The 19,601-nt window shown below is 47.1% G+C and overlaps 2 protein-coding genes across 4 annotated transcripts in view; both read left to right on the top strand.

Annotated features, from left to right (window-relative positions):
• CTXN1 (cortexin 1) overlaps positions 1 to 19,601 on the top strand; it is a 74,681-nt gene that overhangs the window by 32,981 nt on the left and 22,099 nt on the right. For 2 of the 3 annotated variants that reach the window (XM_053303411.1, XM_053303412.1), the window contains exon 3: positions 303 to 410. Coding sequence is in view for 1 of the 3 variants with exons in the window: in XM_053303413.1 (XP_053159388.1) it covers positions 303 to 374 (72 nt within the window). In the remaining 2 variants the exon portion in view is untranslated. Of the gene's footprint in view, positions 1 to 302; positions 411 to 3,420; positions 3,518 to 19,601 lie in introns of those variants that run through there. The other variant, XM_053303413.1, reaches the window with a different exon arrangement.
• Positions 1 to 19,601, top strand: part of LOC128343776 (heterogeneous nuclear ribonucleoprotein M-like) — a 133,490-nt gene that overhangs the window by 94,667 nt on the left and 19,222 nt on the right. The window lies entirely within an intron of this gene.

Here is a 19,601-nt window from a genome sequence, read left to right as displayed (position 1 = left end):
ACTGGGTGTGATGCAGTGTTCTCTCTCATTTTTTTCAACTGTGTGCGGAATGAGTTTTCTTCTGGCAGCAGTATCAAGGCAGTGTGTGTGTGCATGTATATTCAGACTGGGACCTTCTTGATTAAACTTGAACGGGATCCAAAATCAACAGAGCAGATATCAAAAAATGTGTGAGTGTGTGCGTGCACACACACACACCTTAGAGGTAACACTGGTGGGAAGTAGTGGGTGGGGATACTAGAAGCGACTCTGGGTAATCCTGGCCATTCTCCTTCCATATATTTTCATGCTTTTCTCCACAGTCTGAGGCTGAAAACTTGGTTTCTCAAAGCAATTGTACGTGTTCTCAGCAATCCAGGAGCCACATGGGATAAACACCGCCCTGGCCTGCCCTTCAGCTTGACCCTCAGGTGGGTGCCTGCAAACATCTGATGCTGAATTACACACACACACACCCCTTGCCTACGGGGCGCATCTGATTTGAAGTGTGTATTTAGCAATTGTAGTGTTGTAACCGTGTGTGTCTAGGAGATCAATGAAAAAGGAGGTTGTTCCAGTCATTAATTAACTAATTGTTTAGCAACAAAGATGCATGTGATGCTTTACATAGTATGCATAGGATCACTTCTCTTCTGCCCCACTGCTACCATGCCCTGCTTACAGATGACTTGTGCAAAGTCTTGCATGGGTATCCTTGCACCCAAACAATGGTGCTTTTAAAAACAAAAGAAAACATGATCAGAGGTTTTCTGAAAAACATCTTGCCTGTGTGCCTTTGCAACAGAATCCAGCCCTTCTTTGTCTTACACAACCTTGCCAGGTTTACCTTGTTAGCAAAATAGACCTCCTGCCCTTTGAAAATGCCAACAAAAGGCTCCGAGTTGAATGGAGACAGACACCATGGAGACGGACATCAGGTTGCTCAAGATCATACCAGACACAGAAACAAATAACTGTCAGTACTGAGGCTTGTATCCTTTCAAAAACCAGGAATATTTTAAAATTCTGGGAAAGACAAAACTAAAAGGTTGGTGAATATTGTCTGGCAACCACACAGAGCCTGCTTTAATGCTGCTTCCTCTGGCAGGTGTCCCTATGCACTGAGCCTTTTGGTAAAGACACACAGAAACCTCTGAGCATGCACAGAATGTATTTTCACCCTCTCCACAGATTAGCCCCCAATAGGGTTTAGCTTCAGCTGGAGAATGTGAAGCAAAGGGAGTCTCTGGGAGTAGTTTAGAGACATTCTAGCTGTCAAATACCATGTGCTTTTGTGTACAACTAAAGCCACATGCTTTTGGGGATGTCACTGGAAGCCATGTGCTTGCTGACTTCACCAGAAGCTGTCAGAAGCAGGCCTACATCAAAGGAAATGGTCTGAACCAGGCCTACACCCTCATCCCGGAAGTTCTTCCCCCCCACCCTGACGCCTCCAACCCACCCCAGAATATACCTGGGCATGCCCTGAAGGTGGGCACGTGACCCCCTCTATGAACACGCCCCTCCACCCAGGACCAATGGAAGCAGGTTTTGGAACCCAGAAAGGCTTGACGGCGCAGGTGTGATAATGGACCAGCGGCCATTTTGTGCAACTTCATCGTCTGAAGTACAGGCCCTGAGGCAGAGTGTTTAGAGGAGGCCATTTTACAGTTCTGCAGAGACCATGGAGGACGCTAGGACTCTGCTGAGGCCTGTGGGCCTATCTTTGCCATCGGCACCCTTGAACATTAAGCCTGGGAAAGTCAGGCCGTGTATATTTTGTTTATTATTTATTTTATTTATTTAATGGCTTTTTATACCGCCCCAAACCAAAGTCTCAGGGTAGTTTGCAATAATAAAACAATACAAATAAATAAAACATTAAAATCAATTAAAAACACCAAAAAGCTGCCTAAAATGAGAACAGTTTACAAAATTTAAAATTACAAAAGCTAAAAGGCCTGGTTAAAAAAATGAATCTTCAAGGATCTTTTAAAAACTGCTAGAGATGGGGAGAGTCTTATATCAGCAGGAAGCGCATTCCAAAGTCTTGGAGCGAAAACTGAGAAGGCCCGTCCCTGAGTGGCCACCAAACGACTTGAAGGTAGCCACAGGCTGGCCTCCCCTGACGAACGCAGTGGACGATGGGGATATGACACCAAAAAGCCTGTCCTACCCTCCAGCAGGCCTAAAAAATCTCACCAGATGGCTCTTTTTACTGTGGGCTGGGTTCCGGATCTAGAAACAACCTTCCCAGCGAACCAGTATGATGAACTAGAATGCAATTCTAGTCCTATCCACCCTCAGCACGGTACCTCCAGTGACTGTTGCTGGTGTCTATCTTATGTTTCTTTTTAGCCTGTGAGCCCTTTGGGGACAGGGATCCATCTTATTTATTTGTTATTTCTCTGTGTAAACTGCCCTGAGCCATTTTTGGAAGGGCGGTATAGAAATCGAATACATACATACATACATACATACATTGTGGGCGCTGTAACTCCACTTCTGCTCCTGCTGTGTAAACTGAAGCTGGTGAGCATCCAGCTACTTTCCCAAAAAGCTGAGGCATGAGTTCATCAGATTCTGAAACAGAAGCTCCTGTGAAACGAAAGATGCGTAAGGAAAAAATGGGTGAAGAAGAGGCCTCACAATTATTAGTGTGATGACTTCTGTTGCACAATTCAGACGGGGACTTTGCTGAGGATGGGTGTGGCTGTCTGCCACTCCTTTTTGGCAAGCAGGCCCTGGGATTTTCCGTGCCACTAGAAGTGCTGCACATCTAGTGGAGAATGGTCATCATTAGGGATGTGCACAAGCCGGCTGGGCAGCCGTAGGTGTGGCGGGAGCTGGTTCCTTTAAAAAGCAGGAAATGCAGGTGCTTACCTGCTTCTCTGCCACCCCATTGCTCATCTAGGACTGGCGCTGGTGTGCAAAAGACTGTGCGTGGCTGCTTCCTTGTTCCAAGGAACCTACGTGCGGCATGCGTGCCGACGCCATGCGCAGGCTGATGCACACAGCCTTTTGCATGCTAATGCCAGTCTCGGATGAGCTTGGGGCTGCTGAGGAGCAGGTAAGCGCTTGCCTTCCTCCTTTTGAAAGGAATCGATCCCCATCCCATCAGACTGACTTGGGTGCACCTGCCCCAACCAGTTTGGGGCTTCCATCCTGAGGCGCCAAACTGGTTCAGGCACACCCCTAGTCATCGTGTGATTGCCTGGCAATCCAAGATCCTCTTACTGCAGGGCTGTGTGCGTTACTTCATCATCTGAAAGTGGGGAGGAGGAGGAGGAAGCCGTGGATGGTGGCGTGCTTACAAAACCTGAAGAGCAAATCCCAGTTGAGGAGCTGGACAAGCTGGTAAGCCTGATGTGTAATTTGTTTGCTTTGTTTGTTGGTTTGTTTTTAGCCTGAAGCATTAAAACATTGCCCTCTTTTGTGTAGGTCCGTGCCTCTGGGACATGCACCTCAGGGATATCAACGTATCCTGCATCTCATGTACTTGCACTGATGGTGATCAATAAAATAATTTTGTTTTAAATACGTCTGTTCATCCCTGTGTTAAAACGGAGGAGAGCTGGTCTTGTGGTAGCAAGCATGACTTGTCCCCATAGCTAAGCAGAGTCTGCCGTGGTTGCATCTGAATGGGAGATTTGATGTGTGAGCACTGCAAGATATTTCCCTCAGGGGATGAAGCCTCTCTGGGAAGAGCAGAAGGTTCCAAGTTCCCTCCCTGGCAGCATCTCCAAGATAGGGCTGAGAGAGATTCCTGCCTGCAACCTTGGAGAAGCCGCTGCCAGTCTGTGAAGACAATACTGAGCTAGATAGACCAAGGGTCTGACTCAGTATATGGCAGCTTCCTATGTCCCTATGCCACCATGGCAGCACATGAGAAAATCCTAATGAAAATATATTAAACCCGCCCCCTCGAGGAGAGTGGGTAGCTTCGGGGGTGTAAATCTGCTATATATATATATATATATATATATATATATATATATATATATATATACACACACACACACACACACACACACACACACACAGTGGTCCCTCGACTTACAAACTACTCGACATAAGTATTTTTCGAGTTACAAACGGCAGTTTTAGATCCGGTTTTAGATGCGGTTTCCTCGACTTACAAATTTTACATGCGGTTTCCTTGACTTGCCTGCCTGTTTACTGCCTGTTTATTCTTGAAAAGAAATGTTCCTGTGCAGTTTGCAAGCCTTACTGGGGGTCTGGGTCTTTTTTCTAGGCTCCGGAACGCATTAATCCGTTCCCAATGCATTCCTATGGGAAACCGCTTTTCGACTTATGAACTTTTCGACTTACAAATGTGCATTCGGAACGGATTAATTTCGTAAGTAGAGGGACCACTGTATGTGTGTGTGTATATATATATATATATATATATATATATATATATATATATATATACCCATCTTTTTACTCAGGCTTTTTCAGCTTCTTGATAATGTATAGGGTTTTTAATTCTGTGATTGATTTTTTAAATTTTTAGTTTTTAATTGTTTTTATGTGTTTTTAACCATTTTATCATTGTGAACCGCCCAGAGACACGAGTTTGGGGCAGTATAAAAGTGTAATTAATAAATAAAAAATAAATAAAGATTTCAAGAAGCCAGGCAGCACAGTAAAAAGCGCTGAGTAAAAGGCAAGTTGAGGGCTGGCTTTCAGAGCAGGACGCTTACACTCTGCACACGCCTGTGAGGATTCATTTTAAAAGAAGCAAGACTGTAGTTTCAGGGGTGGATGCACAAGGGAGGCAGATTTAGAAGTCATGAGCCTGTACATTTTGACTGTGGTGGATATCATATCTAAATGTGCTTGGGGTGTACCTCTAAAAGCTAAAAGAGCTAGGGAAGTGGTCATGGCTTTTAAAGCTTTTTTCAAAGAAGGCTGGAAGTCTGGCAAGCTCCAGACTGACAGAGGAGGTGCGTTTTTAAATAAGCCAGTGGGTGGCCTGTTAAAGGAGCATGGGATTCACCACTTTGTCACAAACAGTGATGTCAAAGCAGGAGCGGTGGAACAGGCTAATAGAACTCTGAAAACGCTCACTACACTTTCAGGTGTATCGATGTCTTGCCTGAACTCCTTGAGAGCTATAACCACAGCTTTCAGAGAACCAACCAAACACAGACTTGACTTTCCCAGGTGTACTATTCAAGGGGGCCAGTGGCAAAGACCGACTCACAGGTCGCAGTGGAGTCCTAGTGTAAAACCTGTTCTTATTGGTCCTGGGTGGAGGGGCGTGTTCATAGAAGGGGTCACATGCCCACCTTCAGGGCATGCCCAGGTATATTCTGGGGTGGGTTGGAGGGGTGGGGAGGGGGGCAGAACTTCTGGGATGAGGGTGTAGGCCTGGTTGAGACCATTTTCGTTGACGTAGGCCTGCTTCTGACAGCTTCTGGTGAAGTCAGCAAGCACGTGGCTTCCGGTAATGTCACCAGAAGCACGTGGCTTTATTTGTACACAAAAGCACATGATTTTTGACAGCTAGTATGTCTCTAAACTGCTTCTGGGCATGTGCAGAGTGCTGTTTGCTTTCTCAGGAGCTTGGCTTCTCTGGAAGTTAATTAACAGAATCGTATTTCTTTTTAAAATTTATTTAACACATTTCTATACCGCCCAAACTCACATCTCTGGGCGGTTTACAACCCAAACTTTAACAAAAAGTTAAAACATTAGTTAAAATAAATGACAACAAAAAACTTAAAACAGTGGTTAGAACAAAATAAATGATACAGTAAAAGTTAAAGCATTACAACAATTTAAATTTTAAAACAACAGTTTAAAACAATGTTAAAACAATATTTTAAATTAAAAGCCTGGGTGAATACGTGCGTCTTTAAAGACTTTTAAAAAGTTGTCAGAGATGGGGAGGCTCTTATTTCAGCAGGAAGCGTGTTCCAAAGCTCTGGGGCAGCAGCGGAGAAGGCCCCTCCCCAAGTAGCCACCAAACAAACTGGTGGCAACTATTTTAAGGTGGGAGGGACCTTGGAGGTCTTCTACCCCTTGCTCCACGCAGGAATCTTCCACAGCATCCCTGACAAATGGCCACCCAGCCTCTGTTTGAAAGCCTCCTGCAAAGGAGAGCCCACTTCTGCATGAGGCAGACTGTTCCACTGGCCAACCGCTCTTACAGTCAGGAAATTCCTCCTAATGTCTAGCTTGCCTGAAATGACTTTTAATTTCAACCCCGGGAGTAATTTCTGCACTCCCAGCAGGAATCCGTAATTTGAGTTCATTACTGTCTTTCAGGAGAGCCCTTAAAACCTATCTGTTTGGCCTGGCCTTCTAGGGTTTTTAAACTACTGTAAACTGTTTTAAATGGGTGCCCTGGTTTTCCAGGGTTTTTAGTTGTTTCAGTGTTTAATTGGTTTTAATTTTGGTTTTAATTGTAAAATGGTTTTAATTGTTTTGATCCTGTTGTAAACTGCCCTGAGCCATTTTTTGGAAGGGCGGTATATAAATCAAATACATAGCAAACAAACAAATAGATAAATAAAGAAAGGAGTCTTTTCCAGCCTTACCTGGAGAGGCTGCCAGGGGTTGAACCTGGGACTTTCTACATGCCAAGCAGGTGCTCTGTCACTGTACGATGGCCCCATCTCTAAATTAGGACATACAAGGCTGCCTTCCAGAGTCAGACCCTTGATCCATCAAACTCAGCATTGGCTACTCTGACTGGCAGCGGCTCTCCAAGATTTCAGGCAGGAGTCTTTCCCAGCCCTACATGAAGATGCCGCCAGGAATTGAAGCTGAGACCTTCTGTGTGCAAGGCAGGGGTTCTCCCACTGAGCTATGGCCCCTCTAAAATAGAAATCTGCATGCTACCTTTGGTCTATCTAGCTCAGGATTGTCTGCACTGACTGGCAGCATCTCTCCAAGGTACTACTATTACTACGAATATATTTATATACTGCTTTTCAACAAAGGTTCCCAAAGTGGTTTACATTGAGAAATAATAAATGAATGAATAAATGAATAAGGCTCCCTGTCCCCAAAGGGGTCACAATCTAAAAGGAAACATAAGATAGACAACAGCAACAACAGCCATTGGACGGATGCTGTGCTGGGGATGGATAGGGCCAGTTGCTCTCCCCACTGCTCAATAAAGAGAATTGCCATTTTAAAAAGGTGCCTTTTTGCTCACTTTGCAGAGGAGGTCAGAAAGGAGTCTCTCCCAGCCCTCCTTGGAGATGCTGCCAAGGATTGAACCTGGGGCGTCTTCTGCATGCAAAGTGAATAATCTACCACTGGGTTATGGCCCCATCCCCTTGTAAGGGGGTGGGGGACCCTTTCTGGCTTGGATTGCTGGCTGTAAAAGGGAATCAGTGCCATGGATGGTGAATTGGGTTTTATATTTGGAAGTGTAGATAAACAATGAGTCACCCTCCTTGTAGCATCTTTCTTCAGAATAAAACAGGCGCTTGCTTGTTGGGAGTATAATTCATCGTTTCAGCTTGTAATTAAATACTGATCAACACATTTCCTTAGCTCTGTATTTACTTAGTGGTAAAATTACTCACTGCTTGACTGCCGCAAATTACCGAGTCATTTAATTGCAAAGTCAAAACAAGTACAAATGAAAAATTGCTTCTGCAGATCGCAGGTCCAGAAATGCATTAATCCCTTAAAGAGTGTATCTGGCATCTAAGGTTGCTATATTTCTTTCCTGGCAGTGCTCCTATGCCTCTAAACAGCTGAAGAAAAACAGAGGCAGGAAAATTGCTGTGTCTCCATACTGATGCAAATGTCTTCATTTCCCAGCTGACTAAAGTTTTCCTGTTTGTCAGGCAGTTACCAGTGGGTTGGACTAGAAGACCTTTTAAGCTCCCTTCCCACTCTAACATTCTATGATTCTTTCCCCAGGGCACAAAAGCCATATCAGGAAAAATAAGGCAATAGTGATTAGATTTATGGCTGTTGATGACAGAAACCAACAAAGGATGGAGGAAAATGTGGTGAGGGACACAAATATTTACTTTATTCGGAGTGCAAAGGGATCTGTAGCATGGTAGTGAGGAAGGCCGATTAGAGTCCAGCCTCCATGAGGTCTAGTGACATGCTCTACTGAACATTGGTTTTTTAAAAAAAGCTAAACTTTACAATTAATACATTGCCTTGCCAACTCAGCAAAATACTTTTTAAAATATGTTTTTCTTCCAGAATACAGGTGCCCCTTGTTATCCATAGACTCCATATCTGCAGTTTTGTGTGTCCACGATTGGGTCTTAGAGATTCAGTTTCGTTATCCACAGATAGAAGAATTGGCAAAATTGTCTAACTGGTTTTGAGTGGCCGGAAATGACCCAGAAATGACTTCTGACCTCATTTCCAGCTGTCATTTTCCAGCAGAGAACCATTTTGTGGCTCTTTAAAAATATTTTTAGGGGACAAATATTAAACTGTTTTCAGGGTTTGGGGAGGCTTTGCTGGATCACTGGAGAATAAGGTAATGTCCTTTCCTTCTCTTATTTCTGTCCCCTGCTTTTTTGGCCCTTTTTGGGGGGTGGGGTTAGGAACCTAACCCCTCAATTCCCATTGACTCAAGGTTTCATTATTCACGGTTTCCATATTCACGCCTATAAGTGAGAACGGAACTCCCACAAATAACAAGGGCCATCTGTATGATAGCATTTCAGCTTTGGGAAGAGTATCCATTTCACACAGGGTGTGTGTCTCTCTGCGTGTATAATTCTCTGGGTAAGTTTTTATATCTCTATCTATCTATCTATCTATCTATCTATCTATCTATCTATCTATCTATCTATCTGTCTGGAGAACTGCTGCCAGTCAGTGCTGACAATGCTAGGCTAGCGGGATCCAGGGTCTGACTCAGGAGGGCAGCTCCTTAGGTTCATCAGGAGCTTCCTCAGCTCAGTGGCAGAGCCCCTGCTTGCTTTGCATGCACAAGCCTCTGCTTTCCCTGAATCCCCAGGAAGGGCTGGGAAAGACCCATCTGAAGGGGTGAGTCCTGGAGAGCTGCTACCGGTCAGAGTAGACAATCCTAAGCTAGATGGACCAATGGCCTGACTCGGTATAAGGCAATGTCCTGTGTATGAACCCCGTGGAGGAGCAAGGATGAGCCGGGACGGAGGACTACAGAACCTGTAGGACTTTGTTCATTGCTGCAGTTTCTCTCGCCTTTCCACTCAGTGTGTGTTCTGACCGGCAGCGACAGCAATGAAAGGAAACCTGTGGAACGGAACAGCTCTTGGCTTTCTGACATGGTAGTGAGGCAGGGAAAATGTCTGACTCAGCGGAGAGACGCCTGCCTGCCCGGTAAGCTGGAACTGCTCCAAGGAGAGGCCTCAACACCCAGGAACCACATTCAAAGGGAGGCTGGTGGCGGAAGGCGGGCCTCCAGCACAGCTGCCATGCGTCCCCCCCCGCCCCCCCACTGGGAGTATTCTGTGTCAGCAGCTACAGCATTCTTGGACCAAGCTGAGACCAATTATGCTTTCCAGGTAGAGAGATTGCCTGATGAACACAACGCTGGATGTTTCCCTGCTGACACACATAGGGATTCCATCTGCTTCCACATCCTGTAACCTCCCAGTGTCCAAAGACAGAGATGTCCCCTGGGAAGCCCACAAACAAGACATGAAAACCACAGACACCTCCCCCCCCCTCACTGCTTGTCCCCCAGCAACTAGTATTCAGAGGTAGACTGCCCCTGGACCTGGAGGTTAGGAACAGAGGAAGCTGTCTGATACTGAGTCAGACCCTTGGTCCATCTAGCTCAGCTTTGTCTACACTGACTGGCAGCGGCCCTCCAAGGTTTCAGGCAGGAGTCTTTCCCAGCCAGGGCTGTTAGGGATGGAACCTGGGACCTACTGCATGTTACATAGATGCTCTACTTCTGTGCTATGGCCCTATCCCCCAAGTCTCCCATCCAAATGCAAACCAAGGTGGACCCTACTTAGCAAAGGGGGCGTTTAATGCGCACTACCACAAGACCAGCTTTCCTCCCGCAAAGGTTCAATTTAGCCAGCATGAATCATCATCGCTGCTGTACCTCTCCTCCTCCATGAATTTGCCTAACCACCTTTTATTTATTTACTTATTACATTTCTAGACCACCACATCCAAAGGCTCTGGGCAGTGCACAACAAATTTAAAAGACGTAAAAACAAACACCATTTAAAAACACACTGCTTAAAACAATATAGAAACCATTTTAAAACCATTTAAAAAACCAATTAAAATACTTTAAAACAATTTAAAAACCTATATCTGCTGGGAGCGCATTCCATAGGCCAGGAGCAACTACAGAAAAGGCCTGGCTCCGAGTTGCCATCTGACATACCGGCGGTAACTGGAGACAGACCTCTTCAGTTGACCTCAACATGCGATGAGGATCATATAAAAGAAGACACTCTCTAAGGTAGCCCAACCCAAGCCATTCAGGGCTTTAAAGGTAATAACCAGCACTTTGTATTTTGCCCGGAAACATATCGGCAGCCCATGCAGCTGTTTTAAGACAGGCATAATATGGTCTCTCCGGGTTACCTCAGAGACCAGTCTGGCTGCCGCATTTTGAACCAACTGAAGTTTCCGAACTACGTACAAAGGCAGCCCCATGTAGAGCGCATTGCAGTAGTCAAGCCGGGAGGTTACCAGCTGGTGCACCACTGTTTTGAGATCATTCTCTTCAAGGAATGGGCGCAGCTGTCGAATCAGCTGAAGTTGATGGAAAGTGCTCCTGGCCATAGCCTCCACCTGAGATATCAGGGAGAGGGCTAGATCCAAGAGCACTCCCAAGCTGTGGACCTGTTCCTTCTGGGGGACTGTAACCCCATCCAACACAGGAAGATCTAGCTCATCCGTCAAATTCTGATCCCCCACAACGAGCACTTCCATCTTGCTTGGATTCAGCTTCAATTTGTTATCCCTCATCCAGCCCATTACTGCCCACAGGCAGGCATTTAGGGAGTGAATGCCATTTCTTCTTGATGATGATGATGATAAGGAGAAATATATTTGGGTGTCATCAGCATACTGATAACATCCAGCACCAAACTGCCTGATGACCTCTCACCCAGCTGTTTAATGTAGATGTTAAAAAGCATCGGTGACAGAATGGAGCCTTGAGGGACTCCATATAATAGCTCACATTTCGAAAAGCAACTGTCACCAGGTTGCACCATCTGGAATCTGCCTGAGGTTAAACAGTACCTCCTATCCCCAGTTCCCCCCAGGTGATTCAGAAGGATACCATGGTCGTTGGTATCGAACGCTGCCGAGAGATCCAGAAGAACCAGCAGAGTCACACTCCCTCTGTCTATTCCCTGGTAAAGGTCATCCATCAGGCCGACCAAGGCAGACTCAACCCCATAGCCTGCTCTAAAGCCAGTTTGAAATGGGTCTAGATAATCGGTTTCCTCCAAAACTGCTTGGAGCTGGTTAGCCACCACTCTCTCAATCACTTTGCCCAACCACAAGAGACCAGCCTTTAACTACCCATCACTGAGGTGTCTAGGGAAGGCTTCTTAAGAAGTGGTCTAATCATTGCCTCCTTCAAACAAGGAGGCATCCTACCCTCCCTCAGCAAAGAGTTAATGATATCAACTAAGCCATCTCCAACAATCTCCCTGCTAGACAGAAGCAGCCAAGTTGGGCAAGGATCCAGAGAACAAGTGGTAGATCGAACCGCCCCAAGCAGCTTGTCCACATCCTCAGGCATCACAGATTGAAACTGATCCAATCTAATACTGCAATTAATACTGCAAAGGATCCTCCCTAATAGACTCTGCAAAAACAGTGGAGTCCAAGTCGGCCTGAATGCAAGAGATTTTGTCCACAAATAACCCATTAAAAGCATCACAGCAGAACATCGTCTCCAGGGACAGGTTTGAAATGAATCAAACTCCTCACAACCCAGGACAACTCTGCTGAATGCAAACCTGAAGAAGCAATGCATGTGGACCAGAACTCGGGTTTTTTTTCCACACCACTTCCACATAAACCTTCAAATGGACTCTATGGTGTGTCCTGTCAATTTCGAGCCAAGTTCTCCTGCACTTACGTTCCAGTCGCCTAGCTTGCTGCCTCAGAGCCCACAACTCCTCTGTATAATAAGGGGCCACTCTTAGGAACATAGGAAGCTGCCATATACTGAGTCAGACCATTGGTCTATCTAGCTCAGTATTTTCTACACAGACTGGCAGCAGCTTCTCCAAGGTTGCAGGCAGGAACTTGGAACCTTCTGCTCTTCCCAGAGCGGCTTCATCCCCTGAGGGGAATATCTTGCAGTGCTCACACATCAAGTCTCCCATTCAGATGCAACCAGGGCAGACCCTGCTTAGCTAAGGGGACAAGTCATGCTTGGTACCACAAGACCAGCTCTCCTCTTAAAGCAGGTTGGAGGGGACGCTTAGGAGTGATCGTGTCTACTGCCCTGGTGAGTTCCCTATTCCAGGTTCCCGCCGGGGCATTGACAGGATCACTGGCAGCAGCACCAACATTAAAACCCTCCAAGGCTCTATGGAATCCTACTGGGTCCCGCAGTTGTCTCATAAGAACATAAGAACAGCCCCGCTGGATCAGGCCCAAGGCCCATCTAGGCCAGCATCCTGTTTTGCACAGTGGCCCACCAGATGCTGCTGGAAGCCACAGACAGGAGTTGAGGGCGTGCCCTCTCTCCTGCCATTACTCCCCTGCAACTGGTACTCAGAGGCACCCTGCCCTTGAGGCTGGAGGTGGCCCACAGCCCTCCGACTAGTAGCAATTGATAGACCTCTCCTCCATGAAGTCATCCAAACCCCTCTTAAAGCCATCCAGGTTGTTGGCTGTCACCACATCCTGTGGCAGAGAGTTCCACAAGTGGGTCACGCGGACCTCAGAAATACCGTACGTACTCAGTATAAGCCAACTGGCTCACAGGAGCCCTGGCAAGGGGGATGGTATGGACCATCCCCCTATGGACCACAGCCACTCCAGCCCACCCCACCCCCTCCCCCCTCCCCTAGCCTGCTCCACAACTGAGTAACCTGGTAGGAGAAACTAAGGCCAACTTGGGCCACTAGCCTCCCCCATCCAGGTCTCAGTTATACAAGCCAGGTCGGCTCCCTCATCCGTGATCAAGTCATGGATGATTTCGGTCTTATTCTGAACCGACCTGGCATTGCAGAGGAGCAAGGCTAGGTTCTGTGGGAAGTTGGAACTGGTCCATGAGACCAGGTTGCTGACAGGGCAGCCGGAAGTGGAAACAGTGACTAAATTACTGGTTTCCCTTCCTCTGTCACGTAGGCCAGGTAGCGGCCATCCTGGGGCAATAGATGCCAAACGTGTGTCTGTCTAGCAACTGGTGTCTCACTTCCAACAGGTTAGGATTGTTGTCCTTAAGATCTCGCAAAGGGCCTCTGGAGTTATCTGTGCACCAGTGACCCTGGATTTGGTGTCCCGCTGAGTCCAAGCTTTTTACGTGGTGCTCTCTGATCAGAGCATAAGGAAATAGTTATTGCTGTGTTTCTTTATGTAGACTCTGAACCAGACGTCAAGTCTTGAAGTCATAGAAATGTAGAACGTTAGAGTTGGAAGGGATCCTGGAGGTCATCTAATCCAGCCCCCTGCTCAGTGCTGGAATCGGCTACAGCATCCCTGACAGATGCCCATCCAGCCTCTGTTCGAAAGCTTCTAATGGAGCAGAGCCCACGACTGCATGAGGCAGACTGTTCCACTGTCCAGCAGTTCTTACAGTTAGGAAATTCTGCCTAATGTCTAGCCTAAATCTGCTTCTTTGCCAACCTCTTGGTTCTAGTCCTGCTTCCTAGAGCAACAGAGAAGAAGGCCCATCCTCCGCCTAGAGGCAGCCCTTCTGATGTCTGAAGACAGCGATAATATCTCCCCTCCGTCTGCTCTCCTCCAGGCTAAATATAGAGGCTGTTCTCATGAGTAGACAAGACTGGGCAAAGGGGGAGCCTGCGAGATTTCGAAGACCATGGGAGCCCACAAAGAAGCCTGCCTCTGAAGTGAGGTGAAGGGAGCGAGGTTAAGGCTCCGTTAAATGAGGTTAAGGCTCCTTTAACCACATCCCCCTGACCGTCTGCCAGCTATGGCTGCTTTCAGCTGGCGCTGCAACACTTAACGGCCCACTGCACAGATTGCTGTGAGGAGTCCCATAACGCACTCCTCACAATGCACTCCCACAATGCATTGTGGGATTCTCGGAGGCCGGGACAATGAGTCTGGGCCTCAGAGCGATTGGTCCTGTTCCACGCTGCATGGAGCCAGCATGGTGTGGTGGTTGAGTGCTGGACTAGGACCCAGGAGACCTGAGTTCAAATCCCCATTCAGCCATAAAACTAGCTGGGTGACTCTGGGCCAGTTACGTCTCTCTCAGCCTAGCCTACTTCACAGGGTTGTTGTGAGGAGAAACCTAAATATGTGGTACACCACTCTGGGCTCCTTGGAGAAAGAACTGGATATAAAATGTAAAATAAAATTAAATAAAAATGGAGCAGGGTTGGTCGTGTGGGAGCATGGAGTATGCTCCCACCAGGCTTCTGAAGCTTGTCTGTGCAGGAGGCCAGGTTTGGGAAGCCTCCCCACGCACCCATCCCCCCCCATCCCACCCACCCGGTCATGAGAATAACCTCATAGAATCCTAGAGTTGAAGGGGACCTGGGAGGTCTTCTAGCCCATCCCCTTGCTCAGAGCAGTGACACTGCCCATAAGCTGTGCCAGGAAGATCTATCTATCATACCTGCCAAAGGAAGAAATTATTTTGCTTCAGAAATGGAAATTTCTGTACAAATTCCAACCTTTGCAGGGAGTGTCTCCCCTGAAATCTGGTTCTCACATGCGTTTCCCTTTCTAACTTCCCAGAATCAGGCAGGGTGTCCATGGGAGCTGTTCTCTCTGGTCAAGCAGGGACTGGTCAAGCAGCAGCAGCAGCTGCAGAGGAAGGCGGCAAAGATTTTTTAAAACCTCCACACTCCGATCCCGATCCGAATCGGCTCGTTTCACTTAACAAAGGAAAAACAGGCGTGCAGCTGGATCGCAAGTGGTTAACGTAACCTTTAGTTTAATCTGTGATTAGGAGACATTAAAAAACAATAGCAGCTGGGGGTGGGTGGGATCGGATTAGGACTACAATGCTGGAGGAGGATTTTAAAAAACTCTTAATGCCCGCCCTTCATAACTCAAAGCCTTTGAAATAATGTAAATGCCCAATTTCCCCCGGACCGTTGCTGTCTCTATCCAGTGGGGTGGACTCACAGCAGTGATTTGTGGGGGACGCGTTGGCTAAAAGCCTTCAGCAGGAGTGCCCTTTCCCACTATGATGACCTCTGCATGGAACAGCACCCTATGGTGAGAATGGCCGTCCCCACGTGGGACCAGGGGGACTGTGCAGAGTACTCGGAGGCTTCCAATAAGCAATTTGTCGGGGTAGGAAGCACTTAGGGTTGATTGAGCCGGATGGGGCCTTTCAATGCAGAGCACGGACTTATGGGCTGCTACCTATTTTTCTCTGCAGGACAAAGAACACTTTGAAGGGCAGGCCCCTGCCCCCCCCCCCGTCTTCATTTCACAAATGGAAGGTGACAAATTGTACAACTGTCGTATCGTTTCTGCCGCATTGTTTCAGGATGCGCTTCAAACTTAGATTTCACCTTGTTTTAGGGTCATAAACCCATCTCAACCCAGTTTAAAAGATCTTTGAAGACTCATCTTTTTAACCAGGCCTTTTAGCTTTTGTACTTTTAAATATTAAATATTAAATACGGAGCCAGCATGATGTAGTGGTTAGAGTGCTGGACTAGGACCGGGGAGACCTGAGTTCAAATCCCCATTCAGCCATGAGACTTGCTGGGTGACTCTGGGCCAGTCCCTTCTCTCTCAGCCTAACCTACTTCACAGGGTGGTTGTGAGGAGAAACTTAAGTATGTAGTACACCGCTCTGGGCTCCTTGGAGGAAGAGCGGGATATAAATGTAAAATTAATAATAATAATAATAATAATAATAAACATATTGTGAATTTTTCATTTTAAGCAGCTTTTTTGGAGTTTTAATTGATTTTAATGTTTTATTTATTTGTATTGTTGTTTTATGATTCTGAACCGCCCCAAGACTTTGGTTTGGGGCGGTATATAAATGTAGTAAGTAAGTAAGTAAGTAAGTAAATAAATAAATAATAAAATTTAGCAATTTAAGAAATGTGAAAAGCAGGGCTTGCATGTGGTAAATAAAAAATAAATACATACATTTTAATGGAAAAAGAGTGGGGGAGACATCGGAATATAGACACCTGCCTTATACTGAGTCAGACCACGGATCCAACTAGCTCAGTATTGTCGACACTGACTGGCAGCAGCTCTCCAAGATTTCAGGCAGGAATCTTTCCCAGCCCTACCTGGAGATGCTGCTAGGGACTGAACCTGGGACCTTCTGCATGCAAAGCAGACCCTCTACCCCTGTGCTATGGCTCACCCCCACCCCCACCCCACCCAGATATGGTTACACCCCCCCCCCCTTAGCCCCATGTCCTGATCTGATCGTGGGCCACTATTAATTTTTTAAAAGTAGAAGTTCCTAACTGCACTTCTGCATCCCATCAGATGACAGCTTAAGAAACCGGAGAAAGACTCATTAAATTGGTGTGTTGAATTTCCCCGGCTCATCCCCTTTGTCATCGGGAATCATGCACTCTGCATGTACTTTGTGGCCTGCTTTCCATCTGTGGCATTTACTCATCTACTGACTTACTGCACTGACATCCTGCTCTTCTTCCAAGGAGCTCAGAGCCATGTCCATGGTTATCTTTAGGCATGCTTGCAGCACTCACCTCTACACATTGTGAGGCACACCTCATGGAATTACAGGATGTTAGAGTTGGAAGAAGCTGCCCCCACTCATGCAGCAGCATCCCTTAACAGGAGGCAGCCATCTAGCTTCTGTCTGAAAACCTCCCGCGAAGAAGAGCCCACCACTGCATGAGGTAGGCTGTTCCACTGTCCAAAAGCTCTTTCCGTCAGGAAATTCCTCCTAATGCTGAGCTTAAACTGGCTTCCTTGTCACTTCAACCCACTGGCTCCAATCCTGCCCTCAGGAGCAATGCAGAAAAAGGCCACGCCTCCTCCTTTGTAATGGCCCCCAAGTTGCTTGGCCCACACCCCTTAGGCACCCACAGGCACACTCTTATTTTCATCTGCAAAATGTTGCAGTATATGATGCTTTTGTGTGAATGTACCTGTGTTCAGTTCTGTGGCCATAAGAACATGCATAAGAGCTGCACTGGCTACCAGTTTGTTTCCGGGTCCAATTCAAGGCGCTGGTTTTGACCTTTAAAGCCCTTAACGGTTTGGGCCCGGGATACCTGAGGGACTGCCTACTACTCCCAAGGGTTGCTGCTCGCTTGACGAGGTCATCTGAGGGGGCTCTGCTCCGGCTGCTGAAAATGAGAGAGACTAGGTTGTCGTGCACTCGGGACAGGGCCTTCTCTGTTGCTGCCCCCAGACTCTGGAATGCTCTCCCAGTGGCCATTCCTCCTCAGTCTCCATCACAGCTTTTAGAGAGCATGTTAAATTGTGGCTTTTTACCAAGGCTTTTATGTGATGGTCTCTGCTGCTGCTCTTTGTACTTTGTATTGCTTTTATGCTTGTGTTTTAAATTTTTAAATCAGATTTGTTTTGTATTTGTAGCTTAATATTTTAATTGTGTCTTTCCCCCCCAGTCTTGTTTTTAATTTTGCTGTAAACTGCCTTGGGATTGTTTTAATGAAAGGCGGTATATAAATTTAACAATAAAACAAACTTACAAACAAACAAACAGCCCTGCTGGATCAGGCCCAAAGCCTATCTATTCCAGCATCCTGTTTCACACACAGTGGCCCACCAGATGCCTCTGAGAAGTCCACAGGCAAGAGGTGAGGGCTTGCCCTCTCTCCTGCTGTTGCTCCCCTGCAACTGGTATTTTGGAGCATCTTGCCTCTGAGGCTGGAGGTGTCCTATAGCCCCCAGACTAGTAGCCATTGATAGACCTGCCCTCCATGAATTTATCAAGACTCCAAGACATCCAGGCTGTTGGCTGTCACCACATCTGGTGGCAGAGAATTCCACAGGTTGATTATGCGTTGTGTGAAACAGTGCTTCCTTTTGTTGGTCCTAAATTTCTTGGCAATCAGTTTCATGGGATGACTCCTTGGTTCTAGTGTTATGCAAGAGGGAGAAAAGGTTCTGTCAACTTTCTCCGCACCATGGATGATTTTCTAGACCTCCATCATGTCTCCCTTCAGCCTTGCTTTATCTCAGATCTGCAGGGTACAGATGTGTACTACCATATGTGTGTGCACTGAACATAATATGCAAATAAATACATGTGCACAGATCTTTCTGTGTGCGCTGTACAGAGATTGTATGTGTGTGTTGATCATAATGTGTGGATAGTGCTTGTGTGTGCAACGGAGAGCTTTTCCCTTCCCATGGAGTAACCACAACCTCAAGCGAAAGAAAAAAAAGGTCTCTCAAAACTGCAAAAGGAAGGGAGTCAGGATCCCAAAAGGTGTGCCTCCCAAAAGTGTGGGATTCCTGTCAACGTCCTAAGAATCACTACAGCTGCTAGGATGCTCTGCCAGCAGGGAAAATTTTTGTGTGTGTGTGTCTCTGAACTACAGTTGCCGACTCTGAGAGAGAGATATCCGGGCCAGTCCTGGAGGAGGATGGGCCACCTTACTCCTAGGAAGACCAGCAGCTGGAACATGTTGGCCATAGAGCAAAGAACTTGGTTAGAAATCCAAATGCCATTTTGCACATGTTGAGAGTTCGCCTCTCTTCCTTTGGCCATGAAGAACTGCTTGTCCATTCCAGAAGTCAGGGTGTGGACAGCTCCTACATTTCTCTTGGTGATAATGTACTACCTGAGATGGCGCTGTGAACAGCAGTGGGGCGTGTGGGTGCATGAGAGCACGCAGATTCAAGGAGGTCATTCACACCATCAAAAATGGTGTTCTACCCGGGTTTGGGAGCTGTGTGTGCTTCCAATTTCCGGTTGGGTCGAAGCAAGGGAGGAGGAAAAGCTACCCAGGTTTTCCTCCTCCCTTGCGTCCACACAACGAGGCTATCCAACTGCGCATGCAAAAATGGGCGAAGGCAGCCCAGACCAATTTTGCATGCACTTGTGAACTGCCAGGATCGGGCCCAATCCCGGCAGCTACATGGTGGCCAACCCGCCTAAGTAGCCTCCTTCTGAAATTAAGTTAAAGGAGCGAGTGCTCTCTTAACTTCATTTTTGTGATCGTGTGATCCCTACAATGCACTGTGCACTTGTGCAGTTGCATTACTGGAGTTCCGGAGGGTGCGGGTGGTACATCCTGGCACCCAGAGCTGCGGAGGGAGCCGCCACTTGTCTGGGTGGGTGACCCGCCCCCCTAGAGAAGGAGAGGAGATCGCCTTTGAGGAAGGTAGGTTCAACCCGCCTTCCCCACAGACTGCCCTCCCGGAGCTCTCCTCACTGATCGTGAGAAGAGCTCCAATCACTTTTACTCAGCTTTTCCTCCTCCCTCGCTTCCACACAACTGAAAATTGGGAGCACACTCAGCTCCCAAACCCGGGTAGAACACTGTTCTTGATTGTGTGAATGACCTCAGATCTGGGCC

The sequence above is a fragment of the Hemicordylus capensis genome, chromosome 2, assembly GCF_027244095.1.
Source record: "Hemicordylus capensis ecotype Gifberg chromosome 2, rHemCap1.1.pri, whole genome shotgun sequence".
Taxonomy (NCBI): Eukaryota; Metazoa; Chordata; class Lepidosauria; order Squamata; family Cordylidae; genus Hemicordylus; species Hemicordylus capensis.
This window is presented reverse-complemented; position numbering and strand designations above follow the sequence as displayed.